Source organism: Boleophthalmus pectinirostris, unplaced genomic scaffold, assembly GCF_026225935.1.
Source record: "Boleophthalmus pectinirostris isolate CB_2022bp ecotype Guang Dong unplaced genomic scaffold, ASM2622593v1 HiC_scaffold_7, whole genome shotgun sequence".
NCBI lineage: Eukaryota > Metazoa > Chordata > Actinopteri > Gobiiformes > Gobiidae > Boleophthalmus > Boleophthalmus pectinirostris.
This window is the reverse complement of record NW_026571473.1, coordinates 61,768-79,472: the sequence shown is the minus strand read 5'-3', so window position 1 is coordinate 79,472 and position 17,705 is coordinate 61,768. Positions and strand designations below refer to the sequence as shown.

At 43.4% G+C, this 17,705-nt stretch overlaps 1 protein-coding gene and 1 pseudogene across 1 annotated transcript in view; one reads left to right on the top strand and one right to left on the bottom strand.

Annotated features, from left to right (window-relative positions):
- Window positions 1-17,705, top strand: part of LOC110174624 (receptor-type tyrosine-protein phosphatase S-like) — a 119,733-nt gene that overhangs the window by 43,710 nt on the left and 58,318 nt on the right. Inside the window, 1 exon segment of the mRNA XM_055164726.1 lies at window positions 1,317-1,334. Coding sequence (XP_055020701.1) covers window positions 1,317-1,334 — 18 coding nt within the window.
- LOC129412203 (5S ribosomal RNA) lies at window positions 9,157-9,273 on the bottom strand (annotated as a pseudogene).

The following is a 17,705-nucleotide window of genomic DNA, read 5'->3' as shown; positions in this document are numbered from 1 at the left end:
ACACACACACACACACACACACTGCTTTCATACTAGGCAATGTGGGTGAAATGTAGTACACAACAACCGTTTTAGTGACTGGCGCCCCCCTGTGCCACCTGATTTACCCAGTGGTCTCCCAGTCCTGACCAGTCCCGGCCCTGCTTAGCAAATGTTCAGTCTGATAATTCTTCATAGAGGCTTGATTTCTTCTGGAGCATTACTTGAATGTTCAACAGTTACCTTGGTGACACAATATGCACATTAGCCAAATGGATTTAGACACATTTTCAGGTGCCTGTTATCAGTGCATGGTCCTTTTTAGGTGTTTGATTGAAAAACTGTTGACTGTAACTGTAATGTAATGTGCAAGAGATTTGATTAACAGTGGAAATCAGCTCACTCTGTTGTACTTCCAACTAAGTCAGCTTTTTCTGGTCAAGTTGTGGTGAAATAAATCATAGATTAAAGTCTAGCTTGAGTAATAGACCTTCAGACAGAACCTAACTGTAACTTCAGAACCTACAGTTAGCATAACACAAACGGTAACTACACTTGTATCAGGCAGCTCCATGTGACTTTCTTTTAAAAATGCTTCTTGGTTTGGAGCATAGACTGTATATGAATGAAGATAGCTAACTTACTAGCTGCCGGGTTCCAAACATGAAGTGAGCATTGGTGCTTCCGGCTCTGGTTCCAATTCACTTTATATTGAAAAACTGCCGCCCTTCTGTAACTGTCAAGCTCAACAGTTCTTCAGGTTTCATGTTTGTATTAACCTGCTCTACATGATCCTGGTGGTGCAGACAGGATGGAGCATTAGAAGAACAGCCTATGGATCTGAGCTCCATATTTGCCCTTATAACTGCTAGCCTCGACCCCTTTATTTGACTGGAGCCGAATGTTGTGGGTGACATCACACTCCCTTAGTCCACTTCACAGCTGTCTACGGTCTGGGCAGAGGTGGCTCGACTATTAGGCAAAAGTAGGTGGCCCCCGAATCTTGAGGGGCCCTCAAACAATTGCCCTTAGTGCCACTAATGGCCGGGGCCTCAGAGCAATTTGATTTTCTCTCAATATGACATTAAATGAGGAATAACACCTGCCAAGCTAGTGGCAGAACCCCCCCTTCTCCTTCACACACACGCACGCACGCACGCACACACACACACACACACACACACACACACACACACACACACACACACACACACACACACACACACACACACACACACACATACACACCATCTTTCTCTGCTTTGGTCCCTCTGTGACTGCTTTCTATTCTAATGGTATGTGTCTCTAATCTTGTTGCATTCACATTACCTCTCCAGGTGGTACACCAATCCGAGGTAAGAATGCCGGGTCCCCACCCCCACCCTCAAACACACACACACACTCATCTCATCTGCTTTGTTCTAACTGCTCACCCTTAGGCGTGGTACAAGGATTTACTTCACATGTGGTAGAAAAGATGCTGATGATGATTTTGTTTTTAATATGACACAGCGCATAAGAAATAGTTTTGTTTGTTCACAGCATCCTCTAACAATAACTCTAATACATACTCATGCTACCTTCTGAACTAACCTATTGACAGTGAGTGAAGAACTAAACCTGTTTATACCATGGCCATTGACAGTTGACATGGTAAATGTCAGTTCCATAAACATACTTTATATAACACTAGAGTGGTCATCAGCATCCATGTTCTGACAGACGATTCTTCGAAACTTAAAGCACACATGGATGGGGTGGTGATGTCGGTCCTGGGTGGCTCACCACAACATGAGTTATCTCCTTGAGCTAATCTTGGTCAGGTTGATCAGGTTAACTGAAAGATTAAATTTATTGTGCATGTTATAGAAACCAGAGAAACCTACAAACTCAGAAGAGAAAAGCTCAGGCATCCAAGTAGTTGTAGTAGTAAAGGGTGAAGTATTGTTCTGCATCGACTCAATGCGCACTGCCACCGTCGCCTTGTCGCTGTCCTTTTTGGATTTATGGATCTGCGTCAAGGTCTGTGCACCACAAGGTAATTCACTGCCAAAACACCAGGGGGCTAGAATATCTGTCCAGTCATATATACGGTCTGTGTGTACAACCTGCAGACGTATAATTTCTGAAAAGTTTAACATGAATCATCTCCGACGCAATAAAAGCACAGAACAGACTCACTATTAGTACAATATCCCTCTGTCATAGAAAGAACACTCATATTCCACTGAGTCGTGTCGTTTTTAAGTCTGACAGAAACTGAACCGTATCAGGGCACAAGGAGAAGGCTGTTTTTTGAACACTTTGTTTGTGCAAGTTAGACATGCAGTTTAAGTTTTGTTTCTGTAAATCGTAAACACATACAGTATGCTCAAAAGCTGCTTTAAACACATGATTTCTCAGTGTATATTGAAAGAAAGGAAAGCTGAGTACAGGAAATATATGTAGTGTAGTTGGGAGGACCAATCACAGCCCTTATCATCTGCATCGCTTCCCCTGCTGTCTGCATCGTTTTGACGCGTAGTTAGAAAATTTGGAAGGTGCACGTTGGTCGACGCAAACGCTCTGCGTAGGGGGGTTCACGTTGATGCAGACTCTCTGCATCGACAATTTGACGCTGGACCGTAAATTGGCCTTAAAGGTTGTATGGAGGATTTTTTTTTTGTTTTTTTTGTTTCAAGTTGTCAATGATAGCATTATAGAGGTGCAGTAGCCTTGTAATTATGATGACCAAAAAAAAGAGAATAAAAATTCATCAACTCTGGACGTGGTGGGGCCAGCTAAACATTTGCCAATAGATAACGACATTGCCTCGTTATCTGTTAGCTGACAGGCTATCAATCAAACTCCCTACGTTTCTAGCGTAACTGACCTGCCTGCGCGCCGCCGGTACGTGGTTTACGTACGCCTGTCACGCAGTCCACAGACGCAAGACGCACAGACGCTGTTTACTCCACCAACGCAACAGTTCTTAGCGGCTTTTTTTGACCTATATCTTCCTCGCAGTTAGCACAAAGTTTGTTGCAATGGCAGACAAGAATCCAGGAGCAGTTAGCCGCAAAAGAAAGTCCGTTTTTGAGGTCGCTGAAAGAAGAAGACAAGGGGAAAAGCAGCGAAGCCAAACTAAGGTGATTCTTGTAGATTCATTCCAGCGATGGCGCGACTGAAGCAGACGCAGGGTCTAAAGACTGACGCATTGGTCGCCAAATTACTCCTGGACAGGTAACTTCTGCTTATTATGAAAACGTACTTTATTTCCAAGAGCTAGTCAAACGTTTTTCAGGACACGAAAGCGATATCCTATGTCTGAAAACGTAATTTTCAAGGCAAAGAAAGAGTCCGCTTGCTGCTGCGTGTTGTAGCTAGTTCATTCGCACTGAATCTCCGCGCAACCTTCTCTGCTCCCCTTTCCTACTCCTGTCCCCGCTGCCCGTTCCGCTCTTCCCCCTTCTCCTCACTTCTACGGGCACGGAATCTCCGCGCACCGCTCCCCCTCTCTCTCTCCTCTCTCCTCTCTCCCTGCTCCGCTCTTCTCCCTGCTCCTCACTTCTCTCTCTCGTCCGCGAACGAAATGTCCGCACACCCGCTCCCCCCGCTCCTCACTTCTCCGCCTTGCCTAACCAACACTGTAGTTAGTTGTTTACAAGTCATGTGCAGCTCACCGGCTGTAAACAAACCTGTTTCTGGCGTAAAGAGGAGGCGGGAGAAGGCGTTTCTACGTAGGGAGCTGTAGGGGAGGGGGGGTGGTTTCACGCATGCGCAACATTTGAAAAAGGACAAACAGTCGCTGGATTTCTCGTTCCTTGGAAAATCCTCTATACAACCTTTAACTGTCCAAGATCTGTTCAAATCTAAAGTCACAGCTTACATTCTATTTCAGCTGCAAAAGTGAAGTGAAAAAGTGAATCAGCAGGCCACACTGTGCTTTGTTTTGTGGGCTTTTTATAAGCATTTCATAATAAATGATAATAGAATATACTATTACTATTATAAATATACTATTATTATTATAAACCATATCTCTCTGTCTCTCTCTCTGTCTTTGCTATGACCCCTTTTTAGTCGACTAATTGATGGCAGGACATGTTTTGAATCCACTAAGAAGGTCTTTAGGTCCTATTGTTTTGGTAAAAGTTTGCATAGATACTAAATTATGGGAAAAAAATTTAATACTGCATACACAAAAATACTGCATACAACAGAGACGGTGTGGATGCCCTGTCCACTCCAGTGTTCTATATAGAACCTGGAGGCAGACTGGACTATCATGGCTCAATTCATTGTAGCAGAGCTGTGTCTATGTAAGACCATGGTATAAGCTTTGTCATTTTATTTATGTTGATGTTTTTGCTAAATAAAGTAACTGTATCTAATTGATCTATGTTATAAGATTGTCTCTTCATCACATATCTCGAGAAGTATTTTGTTTCATTCACATGTTTAATATAGATCCTGCATATTTAGGCTATGTGACTGAATCCACCCTGCGATGTTATTGACAGGTGATACAGGAAGTGCTCCACTGCATTTTAAACTTCATACATACACCATCACTAGAATAATTTGAATATTTCCAGCCATGGAATTGCAAAATTTTGAAGCTACAGCTATTGTGTGAGTCAACTGAACTGAAGAAAAGTTAAAACAAACATTTTTGCCAGGTTATTGTAGTATATTGAGTAAAGCAGTTCAATATTGTTAACTTTAAGTACATCTCTCTCTATCTCTCTCTCTCTCTCTGTGTGTGTGTGTGTGTTTACTATATTTATTATCTATGACACCTGTGAGTCATTATGTTAAAATTGGTCCATTTTAAATCACAATATTCATCTTAAAAGGATTAATAAAAGGAACAAGTCCACTGACTTCTGTGTTAGAAAACTGTGGAGCCCAGTGGGAGCTGCACTAGTCAAATCACACAGTGAGTGAGCCGTGTGATGTGACTTTTTTTTTTCATTTGTATCAAAATGACTACACAATACTGCCGAATCCTACATGTATCATGATTAAAAACATAAAGCTGGAAAATGAAGTAAGTACAGAGCAATGAGTGTGTACAGTTTCACTGAAAATGGGAGTTAATTGGCAATGTAGCATCTTGAAAATACGTTTTTTTTAGTTCTGATACTGATATCAATACCATATTTGATGGTAGGGCTGACGTGCTCATCATTCATCATCTTGTCGGGGTCGCCCCCTGATCTCCCTTTGACTTCCACTCATTTTAGCAGCGATAAATTTGGCCCAAAGGCGACTTTAACACAATCATAGACCCATCACTGGACAGCTCCAGTAACACAAGCAATAAACGCATCTGGCAATCTACTGAAATAGTAAAACAGTACATGAAGGATTTTGGTCTTGGCGATAGTTGGTGCTTACAACCCCCAACCACTAGAGAATACACCGTTTACTCACTGGTCCATCATTCATACTCCCGTATTGATTTCTTACTGACCAGTAATTCAATTATATTAGATATTTCCGAATCAAGAATCCACCCTATCATCATCAGCGACCATGCCCCAGTTACAATTACATGGAACATAAACAAGCAACTTAAACAGGCCCCTAGATCCCTAGACCTTCAACCTATCCCTTCTCAATGAACCAGATTTTGACAGTTATATCAAAAGAGAGTGGGCATCCTTCTTAGAAATAAATGATTCCCCAAAGTCATCACCCACACTTCTCTGGCAAACAGGCAAAGCAGTTTTATGAGGTAAAATCATTTCATTTTCTGTTCATAAAAAAAGAAAGAACAAGAACAAGAAGCAAGTCTAGAACTTAAGATCAAGCAATTAGAAACACTTAATGCTGATTGTACTGTTGACCCATTTAATACTTTGTTTGTTATAAAGTTGATTGCCGCCCTCTAGTGGACGCCTTTGGTTTTAAGTTTTGTTTTTTCTACCGCACGTGCTCACTTACAAGCGTGATCGGTTCGCAGTCTGACAGAATACGTCTCTGTTTTCGGCCTTGGGGCATCTTTGTCCGTAAGTTCGGCTTGTTTTGTGTTATAATATTGTTTTCTTGTATTGTTATAAATATCTGAAGGTTGGAACAGTAGTTTTGACGCATTCGCGGTGTTGCTTATTGCTAGTTTCTTTTGCTAGCTCTGTCCTGTGTTTGGGCTGGGTAGTGGGGCTTTTATTTTTGTCGTAACATGTACGATTTGTTAATACACATCTTTTGTGTGTTTGTTGCAGTTTTACAAAAAAGGAAAAATGGAAAAAAGAAAAAGATAAAGAGACAAATGTGGAAATAAACATCCGTAAAGACAAGTCTTTTCCATATGGCCGTGTGGACTCTCTTTTTTTGTATGTTCGCTATCTGTCTAGCCCTGGTAGAGACTAAATACTAATAGAGACAGTAGAGACAGAATACTAATAATTCAACAACAGAAACTCAGAGTGACTTAAGGAAATATCAACTCCAACTTAACAACATAACAAATAAACAAACTCAATTCTTAATTCACAGACCAACAAGAAAATTTTCATCACAACAATAAATCTGATAAATATCTGGCAAATCAAATAAAACAAAATCAAGAAAAAAATATAATTCCCACCATCAGAGACTTAGCAGGGAAGCTCACTAACTCACCACAGGAAATAAATGAAATATTAAGAATTTTTTATGAAAAATTATATTCATCTGAACAGGATCCAAAACAAGAAGACATAGACGCATTTCTCAGGAACATCAAAACACCACAGGTTAATACAGAAAAGATTAGTATGTTAGATTCACAGATAACAGAAAAAGATCTCTCCACAGCCCTCAACCTTATGCCAAACAACAAAGCACCCGATCCCGATGGCTTCCCTGCTGAGTTCTATAAACACATCTGGTCCATTTTAGCACCACTATTCACCAAAGCAATAACTGAAATTAAACAAAAGTCCAGATTTCCAGAACACATGAACTTAGCTGTTATCTCACTCCTCCCCAAACCGAATAAAGACCACACCCTACCATCAAACTATCTCTCTCATCAACATAGACATAAAAATCCTCAGCAAAGCTCTCGCCCATAGAATAGAACAGGTCACCCCTCACATAATTCACCCAGATCAGACAGGTTTCATCAAAGGTAGACAAGCAATAATACACGCAGACTGTTCAATTTAATCCACTACTCATCAGTATAAGAAGAAGACTCCATCATAGCAACCTTAGATGCAGAAAAAGCATTTGACAAAGTAAACTGGAAATTTCTCTTCACCATACTACACAAATTTGGCTTTGGGGAATCATTTATTAACTGGATTAAAATTTGGTACACTTTATCTTCAGCCTCTGTCATTACTAATGGTCTAACATCACAACATTTCACACTGCACAGAGGGACTAGGCAAGGATGCCTCCTATTCACCATTTTCATTGAGCCATTAGCAATAGCCATCCGTCAGAACCCCCGCATACAAGGATTTCAAACAACTCATATGCAACATAGAATTAATCTCTATGCTGATGACATCCTGTTTACACTCCAGAAACCACAATCATCTCTACAGGAAACAATTACCCTAATTGAATCATTCTCTAAGACCTCTAACTACTCAATAAACTGGACAAAATCCTTCATCCTCCCATTGCACAACACCAAATGGGATGCGACAGCCCATACATCACCTATTCCTTTATGCACCGGTACTTGGGCATTAACATTTCGTCCAGGCTGTCAGAGCTGACTAGACTCAATTTCACCCCACTACTCAAAACAACAGACAACAATCTATACCACTGGAGGAATATACCACTATCCATTCTGGGCAGAATAGCAATAATCAAAATGAAAATACTTCCCAAAATAAATTATCTCTCTTCACTGATTCCAACCCACCAACACCTGGTTCAGCTCCCTCGACTCAATAATCACTAAATTCTACTGGAAAAATAAGACACCAAGGATCAAACTGACTACATTTCAAAAACCCAAAGGGCGGATTAGATGCACCACACTTCTATCATTACTCTCTGGCTAATCAGTTACAGTACATATACAAGTGGACACACCCCAGTCACTCAGATTACACCTTACACCACTTTCTTAGCAACAAAAAAACACTTAATTTTCACTCCTGGGTGCAAAAGGGCATCACACATTTAAAACACATCTTCCATCCTAACGCGCTGGTGTCATTCCCATACCTGGTCCAGGAGTACGGCATCACAAGTAATCAATTTCTGGAATATTCATAACTCAAATTCTCGATACAGTCAAAAATTAATACTAGTTCAGCAAATCTATGCCTTCCCCCTGCAATCTTAGAATTAATCAATATCCCCAACCCCAAAAAAATCAAAGATTTATAGAATAATATCTCACTCCAACCACACTGTATCATTACCGTTAATAAAATGGGAACAAGATCTCTCCCTCACTCGTGATACCAACTTTTGGACCCAGGTCTGAAAAAACATTTATCTTATGACAAAAAATGCAAATCTACAACTCATACAATATAAGGTATTCCACAGAACTCACTGCACTGGTCATAAAATGCTGAAAATGGGATGCACATCAGAAATTAACTGCACAAATTGCACACAAAACTGTCCCGATTTACATTTATGCCTTCTTGCACACCCATCAGGCACTTCTGGGAATAAATCACGGACTCACTATCCCACATTATGGGTTGTTGCATCCCCATGCCCCCCTCACTCTGCCTTCAAGAAGACCTTTCAATAATCAAAATAGATGACACAAACCATAATCTTCTCCTTGTGGCCCTAACTCTTGCCAAGAAAACTATCCTCATGAACTGGAAATCAAGGCATAACATACATCTGCATACATATATTTTTAAATATGTGCACAGGTTAGTGTCGTAGTACTCTAGGCCGTTTTTTTAGGGCCTGGCTCAGCACAACATGCTCCTGGGGCAGATCTGTGTCGATTGATTGATAACATTTATATAGCGCCTTTCAAGATACCCAAAGCGCTTTACAGTTCATTATTCAGTCACTCCACACTCAGTGGTGGTGAGCTACTACTGTAACCACAGATACGCTGGGGCAGACTGACGGAAGCGAGGCTGCCAATCTGAGCCATCGGCCCCTCAGACCACCACCATCACTCACGCTCACACCTCTTTCATACTAGGCAATGTGGGTGAAGTGTCTTGCCTAAGGACACAACGACAGCTTTTTGCCACTGGCGCCCCACTGTGGCACCTGGAATTCCTAGAGGTCTCCCATTCAAGTACTACCCAGGCCCAGCCTGCTTAGCTTCTGAGATCTGACGGGATCAGGCTTTTACAAGCCGTTATGGCCACAGTGTCGTGTGAAAGAGCCCAGGTCCAGAAATACTGTTAATTAATGCTTTAAAATTAGCTTTTGAAATCCTCGCGTTTGCCCTGGTCAGCCTGTACAGAAGGTGAATACAAGTCTGTTCAGCTGTTAGGGCCTGGCTTGACTGCACGCACATTTCGCTCTATGCGAGCGTAAAAACTGCAACTTTTGGACATTTAACTTTTAGAATGCATGGAAAGTGAATGAGGACGGCTTCACTGCAGGTGCTAGACGCACGTATGGAGCAACGCGTTCTGCACGCGTAGATTTCAGAAAATAGGATCCATCCTATTTTTTGACGCTCTACGCGTATCCCCATCAAAATACACAGAGCATGAATCTTTGGTTGTATTTGTGCCTTTACCGTCAGGACAACGTGCTCCTGGGGCAGATCTGTGTCATGTAAAAGAGCCCAGGTCCAGAAAGTTAATAAGAGCTTTAAAATTTACTTTTTTAAATCGTGGCTTTTGCCGTGGTCAGCCTGTACAGAAGGTAAATACAAGTGTGTTCAGCTGTTAGTTTAACTGTAGACTTGATACAAGCGGCTAAACGCGCCCAGTCAAGTTTGATCGTCTTTCTCATTGAGAAACAGAGCCAGAGCTGCGCGTGTACTTCCTGCTGCAAGCTGCCGGTAGAACCGCCACGGCTGTGGTTTCGCGAGGTTACACGAGTTATTGGTCTCGTCTCGGACTCGACCACGTTTGGACTCGGTCTTGAAGGCGCTTGGACTCGGTCTTGTCTCGGACTCGAGGTCTGACTTTAGACAGGTGCGATCATATTTCATTACGGCCACTGCTATCGGCAATAAACTTGTATGGGTGTGCGGGGGCGTGCGGGGTGTCTCGCTGCAGCCTGTGCGTTTGTGTGGTGCGCCCCCAGCGCGCGTGCCTTGTCCGCAACAGCGTGTACCCTCTCGTACCAGAATGTATCACAGGGCAGGTTAAACTTTTTAAAACATTCTACCTGCCCATCTGCCTCACGTCATCTGCTCCTTCTTTTCGCGCTCTCGCTCCTCCCTGCATATAGCACAAACGGGCTCCCTCTTCAATGCCCACAGATTAGAAAAATAATACTAAAACAAATCCAAATTTATGTTACATTGTTGGCACAAAGCAGCACTACTGCTACATGTGGTTGAAGGTTGCCTAATAAAAGTGCTAAAATGTATCTATGTTTGTCACGACATGCGTTTGGTAAATGTGGTAAATCCCACTGCAAAACCAGTAAGTGAATATAACTCCAGTTAGAAACTTGACAAAACGGGTTTAAAAATCCTACCCACTTTATTCACTTTGAAGCAGTTTTGTGTAAAATACCAATGGAAGTTTTCTTAAAGAAAGGGTTCTCAAACTGTGGGTGAGAGTCTAAAAAAAGGGCAGTGTTCAGTGCAGTACAGTTTGCTTGTCTTACTTTAATCTTAAATTAACATTTATCAGATAAAATGGAGATAGATTTCTAAAAAAAAATGTGCCAAAATAACTGTAAAATACAAATAAATGCCAAAAATGACAAAGATGGTCATGATTTGGTCTCGATGGGCCGTGATCTTGGTCTCGACCCTCAGAGGTCTTGGTCTCGACCCTCAGAGGTCTTGGTCTTGTCCTGGTCTCAGGACCCTGAGGTCTCGGACAGGTCTTGGCCTCAATTAATGCAGTCTTGACTAGAACTCTAGCACAGGCATATAAAACCTTTTTTTTTCATATGAATACCAACATAACATGACCACAATGACTAAATGGTTTGAGAGAGTGGGGCAGAATCTCAAATATATAAAACAAGTTTAAATCATTTCACACTACACTCCACAGTGTAAATATGGAGGGGAAAAAAGAAGCATAAATGAAAAAGTGTGTCCAAATTTGTATGTATACGAGATGAAAACGATTCTCTCTTGTATCCACTCAGAGATCTAAGAGTGCCTCAACGTGTCTCAGGTTGTCAGACCCATATGGGCAGGTGACAACTAGAACTAATGTGATTATAGATAAATGACAGAACATCTATAGTCCTGGTTGCTGTCATCTGGGACCAATGCTGGGACCAATGAGCAAGTTAATCTGAAACTGTGATACATATTGCATTTTGCAGTGTAACATTTTGTAATGCAGTATTGCCCCACATATGTAATGGAGTTACACTACTTTGCATTACTTCTGATTTACTTTCTGTATGTTTAAAGTACATTTTGGCTTCATGAGCTTCACAAATATATAGCCTTATAATTTCTTCCCTTGGACCCTCGCCCACAGGTTAAGAAACCGACTTTCACTTGCACATTTCACATTCCAAATATGTTAGTGCCAGTACACCATAGAACTGGACTTGCACGAGCCTATAGTCTGTGCAGATAGTGTTGGGTATCGAAACTCTGTTTCGAGTAGGCATCGACCGAAAAGGCCCGGTAAGTACTGGTAAGTACTAAAAAACTGGTATTAAAAAAAACAAAAGTTCGCTCGGTGCCCACTTTCGGTCCCTTTCATTAAATACCCGCGTCAATGAGCCAACACACACTTTAATTTCACTTCAATGTATCAGTAGTGCAGGTGTTCACGCGTCAGTACTGCGCTCTGCTCAAATGTACTGCACAAACAGCGCTCATGTTTAACATGTTGAGCATGTCTTACATATGTCCAAACTAAGTGCAGTGTGTCTCTTACCGGTAAAACAGAAGAGCTGAAGAAACAAGGTGCAGCGTGAGCTTGGAGACGCCCCGGTACCGCCCCAGTGAATGTTATTCCCAAAAGCACGGGCTATAATAATAACCTATGCATTTTAACTAATTACTGAGATTAGTGAGTAGGCTTGATAAATATATGGCAAATGTTTGGAGTTGGGTTTAGCCCTGAGTTCGCTTTTCATTCCGACGCGTCATGAAGTTTCCTAGATATGTGAGATGTGACGGTAGAATGAGAGACAGAAAAAAGAGGTGGAGTGGCACAGTTCGCACTAAGGAACATTTTTGATTGACTGGGCAAAGATTGTGGAGCAGGAGGCAGTGTAATACTACGTCCGTTTTATTTAAGATGCCTACAGTCAGTGGGAAAGACAAAACATTGACTGTGATGCGCACAGCAACGCGCATGAAGTGAGCACTTGTCACCGCGGCCGTATTTCGTGGCAGTTCAAAAGGTTGGACTTATCTGTTTCTTTCAGGGAAATGAAAAAAATGCGTTATGAACAGACAACCCGTCACTTTGTTTATCAACCAAATAAATAGTTATTATTACTGGGGGACTAGATTTGTGTCGCTTTATTTTCACTTGCCCGCTCGGGCAACTAGGCAGAGGAGAGTACTTGCCCGGACAAAAGTTTTAGTTGCCCCGGGCCAGCGGACAACCGTTAATGTCGAGCCCAGGACTATATCTTTCTGGAATACACATTTACCACCCCTGTCAGCACAACAGCACCCCAGTCACCCTGGTCCACCTTCCTTGATTTTCTACAAATGTAATTTCATATTTGATTATTCATCTCCTTGTTCCCCAACTCTTTTCTATGTCTGGTAGCAATCCACCTTTTGCCTGACATTTAAATATAGGATGAAGTCCTGAGAGTACATACACATGCACACACACACAACACACACACCCATGCACACTCACACACACCTATACAAACACACGCAATGTCAAACACTCACACACCACTTTATTTTATAAAGAAACAGGGATGGGATAGACAGGCTATATAAAATATTACTTTAATACACTTAAGAATACAGCACGGAAGTTATCTGCCTCAGGTCCCTAGCGGGCTGGGCCCTCTCTGCTGTCGCCTGGTTGTTGGGTGTGGGGGTCCACCTACAAGGTGCCCAGGCCCGTGCTCCCCCGTCTCCTCAGGGCCTCCCCTCTGTGCTGGCTTCACTCTCTGGTCTACCTCCAAGCTCCTCCCTCCCTGATACTTTTAATGCATCACACCCAATTTTTTTTTAATGCATCACACCCAATTTTTTTTTAATGCATCACAAGTCAACCATGGATGAATGTGGGTTCATCTGTGTGAGTGTGTGTGCAGGCTTGTGTGTATGTGCGTGTACGTGTACGTTCCTGTGCAAGCAGGTACGTGCATGCATGTGTGCGTTTGAATGTATGCACATGTACATATATATCAGCTCGCCATGGGGGCGTGGGTGTGGCTCGGCCTCCTTCAACTTGAGTGGGGATCTGAGGCAAAACTCCAACACATACTCAATTCAGGTCAACAGTAAATCATCCGCTTAGCCCCCCCCCCCCCAACGCTTGAGGCTGGACAAATTGCGCTGTACCCCAGGATGACAGGCAAAAAAGGAGTTATGGGTCACTGCAAGACCTCACTGCGTACAGCAGATGGGACATAGAGTCTGTTGGGTGGTCCACCTCCTGGATGGGGCTCTGCTTCCTGCGCCTTTTTCACATTTACTTCTACCTGCCAACAGAGAGCTCCAAGAACACAATTAACAGGTACAATGGTCTCAGGATCAGACTGCTCAGAAGGGTCAAACTGGCGAGAAAGCATCGGGTTTTATATTCTTGGAACCAGGGCGGTACGTAATGGAGAACTTGAACCTCCCAAAAAACAAAGCCCACCTGGCTTGGCGTGAGTTCAACCTCTTAGCAGACTGGATGTAGGCCAAATTCTTGTGATCAGTCCATACAATGAAGGGCTGCTCTGCTCCTTCCAGGCAATGTCTCCACTCTTCAAGTGCGAGTTTGATTGCTAAGAGTTCCCTGTTGCCGACATCATAGTTACGTTCAGCAGGAACTAGCCGCCTGGAAAAGAAAGCACAAGGGTGGAGTCGAAAATCTGAGTCGGCGCGCTGGGAGAGAACAGCTCCGACTCCCACATCTGAGGCATCAACCTCAACAATAAACTGCTTTGACGGGTCAGGATGAATCAGGACGGGAGCTGTAGTGAATAGCCTCTTAAGCTTATTGAAAGCATAGTCTGCCTCCGGAGTCCATTGGAATGGGTGTTTTGTGGAAGGTAGACGGGTGAGGGGAAGTGCAACCTTGCTGTAATCTCGAATGAATCTCCTGTAAAAGTTGGCAAAGCCAAGAAACCATTGTAGTTGTTTGCGATTACAGGGAGGGGGCCACTCCGAGACTGCCTTGATCTTCATAGGGTCAGCCTTAACTTGTCCACCTTCAATTACAAAACCCAGAAAAGAGACAGAACTGGCATGGAACTCACATTTCTCACTCTTCACAAATAGTTTATTCTGTAGAAGCCTTTGGAGGACTTGGCGGACATGTTGGCGATGTTCCAATGGGTCTCTGGAAAATATTAGAATATCGTCCAGGTAGACAAAAACAAAGCGGTTAAGAAAGTCCCGAAGGACATCATTTACCAAAGCTTGAAACACGGCTGGAGCGTTTGCGTCTCCTTCTCTGATGCGGACAAGATGGTATGCATTGTGCACATCCAGTTTGGTGAAAATGGTGGCACCCTGCAAAGGCTCAAAGGCAGAGGATACTTGTTTTTTACAGTAATATTGTTCAAACCTCTGTAGTCAATGCATGGTCGTAAAGTCTGGTCCTTTTTGGCGACAAAGAAGAAACCAGCCCCCACAGGAGATGAAGAAGGATGGATGATACCTGCAGCTAGAGAGTCTCTGATGTACGTTTCCATGGTCTCTCTTTCAGGTCGGGATAGGTTGTACAGGCGAGCGGGTGGAAGATGAGCTCTGGGAAGAAGGTCTATGGCACAGTCATAGGGCCTGTGTGGTGGTAAGGATAGTGCTTTCTCCTTACTGAAGACCTCCCCTAAGTCATGGTATTCTGGTGGAACTGAGGTTAAATCCGGAGTAGACATAGGTAGTTTGGATTTGCCTGCAAAATGAAATTAGAGTCCATGAAGTTCTGCTCTGCCCCGGAGTCCAGTAGTGCTTGAAGGGGAAGTGACTGGTTATTGTGACACAGGGTTGCGGGTAACAGGAGTCTGGGTTGGTCAGTGGGGATTTTAGAAACCTCGCCCATCAGTACCCCCATTACTGATGAGCGGGCTCTTTTGGACGGACAGGACAATGAATGAGAAAATGGCCACCTTGACCACAGTACAAGCACTCGCCAGCTGGAATTCTCCGTGACCGCTCCTGGACAGACAACTTGGCCCGGCCAATTTGCATAGGAACCTCTGGGGATTGTGGAGCAGGGGGCAGAGCAGGAAAATTACCTGTCTGAATTCGGGCTGGATGTGAGGAGCGAGGCACGAAGGATGTAGTAGGAGGAATTCTCTCTCGTTTCCACTCGCGCAGCCTGTTGTCGATACGAATACAGAGAGATTAATTCCTCGAGAGAGACGGGATCATCAGGGACTGATAGTTCATCCTTTAAAGTGTCACTTAACCCTTGCCAAAATACTCCCTTTAAGGCAGTTTCATTCCACCCTGATTCCTCAGCCAAGATCCGGAACTGAATGGAGTAGTCTGCCACACTCTTGTCTCCCTGGTGGAGATCTAGAAGCCTCTTGGCAGCATTCGCCTCACAATCTGGGTGTGCAAAAACTCTTTTAACGTCCGCAAAAAATTCAGAATAACTGAAACTCTCAATGCCCCTGCCACCCAACATAGTCTCGGCCCAGTCAAGGGCTCTTCCACGTAACAACCCCGTAATAAAGGCTACCTTGGACTGGTCGGTCGAAAATGTCAAAGGCTGGCAGGTGAAAACAGTCATACACTGCAAGAGAAAGCCTTTACTTTTACCCAGGTCCCCATTGTATGGCTCTGGAAAAGAGGAACTGGAGTTTCACGGGGAGGGTGTACAGCGGAGGCACCAGCAGAGGCACCGGCAGAGGCAGCAGCAGGGGCAGCAGCAGAAGTGGGATTAGTGGGTGAGAGAAATGCTGGGCAGAGAGTTGATTAGAAAGGTGCTCCACCAACCTGGTCAAATTTGAGACTTGGAGTCCGATATTTAGATTTGATTCTCTCAGATCCTGTAGTGATTTGTGGTGCTGGCCAAGTAAATTTCCTTGGGTGGCAACGATCTTTTCCAACTCGTTGGGTTCTGCTGGGTCCATTGTTTGGCCAGATCGTTCTGTTAAAGAATCACTGGTCGGACCCAAATATGCAGAGGGAAAAAAAAGTATTTTATTTACAAAAATAGTCTTGGCGGGGGGATAGATTCCAGGGGAGGCAGGATGGGTCCGGGTTGGCTGCAGATGGGAGGTCTGTGGAGATGGAGGCTGACCGGAGGCTTACAGAAACTGGTGGTAACGGGATGTGGCTGGCTCCAAAACGGAAGAACTGGGAAATGGATAAAAGAAAACAGGTAAGAGTCAAAAATCTTCAAAAATGCTCAAAAATACAAAAAGCCTGAGTTGTTCACCACTTGGTTGATGGAACAATCTGGCACTGGAGAGCAGGTCAGCAGGTCTTTTATTGCAGGAGATGATTACTTGACGAGGATCAGGAGTGGAGCTCAGCAGGTGAGTGATTGGGGTCCGCCCAGGAAAAACCAAATAGGGTAAGGAGAGAAGGAGCAGGGAAGGGAGGGGCAGGAGGGGGCAGGATGAAACCCTCACACGCATATGCACACACACACGCATATGCACACACGCACATGCACGCATATGCACACATGTAAACACATGCACACACACAAACACATGCATATGCACACACGCAAACACACACACATGCATATGCACACACGTACGTACACGCACACACACACACACACACACATATGCACACACGCACCCCCACATATGCACACACACACGCACACACACAGACATACACACACACATAAGGTCCACACTGTCACCAACCCCTGTCACCTTTGTTCTTATTTGTATGTAATCTTCGATTGTAATGTCTGTCTTGTATCTTGTATGTTGTTTGGTTCCTATTTGTTGTAATATATGTAGTTTGGAAATAAAATTATTTTAAAAAATAAATAAATTTGGCCCAGGCTTTGGGCATGGATTACTGGGATACGGTTGTTCATGCCGGGGGCGACTGAGAGGACGAAGCTGCACAACATCCTCTCGCATTCGCCCATGTGCTCATCGTTGCCCATGCGTATGTTGTAGCGAACCTGTTGGGGCTCGAGCCTAATAATATGTAAGAAACTGAGGAAAAACAACAGCCCTCGCCAGTTACTTCGTTACGGGCTCGGGCCAATAACAATAATAAACAACATGAGACTTCTTGGGCCAACTACCACCAGTAAATAGTCTTGATATTTGGAAGATGATTTTTTTTTTTATATCAGCACAGATATTCCAGTACCAGTACCAGATCAGTGCATCTCTAATTGAAGATTGCTCAGATATGCACGAAACACTCCAAATACATCTTGGAGAGTTTAAATAGTGAGGGAAAAGAACTGGCTGAAACATGATTAAATATGGCTGAATTTTATGATTTTGCATAATAGGTCTGCTTTATAAATATAACTTGATGACATCACAAGGTGGAACAGTATATTATGAGCTTTGGA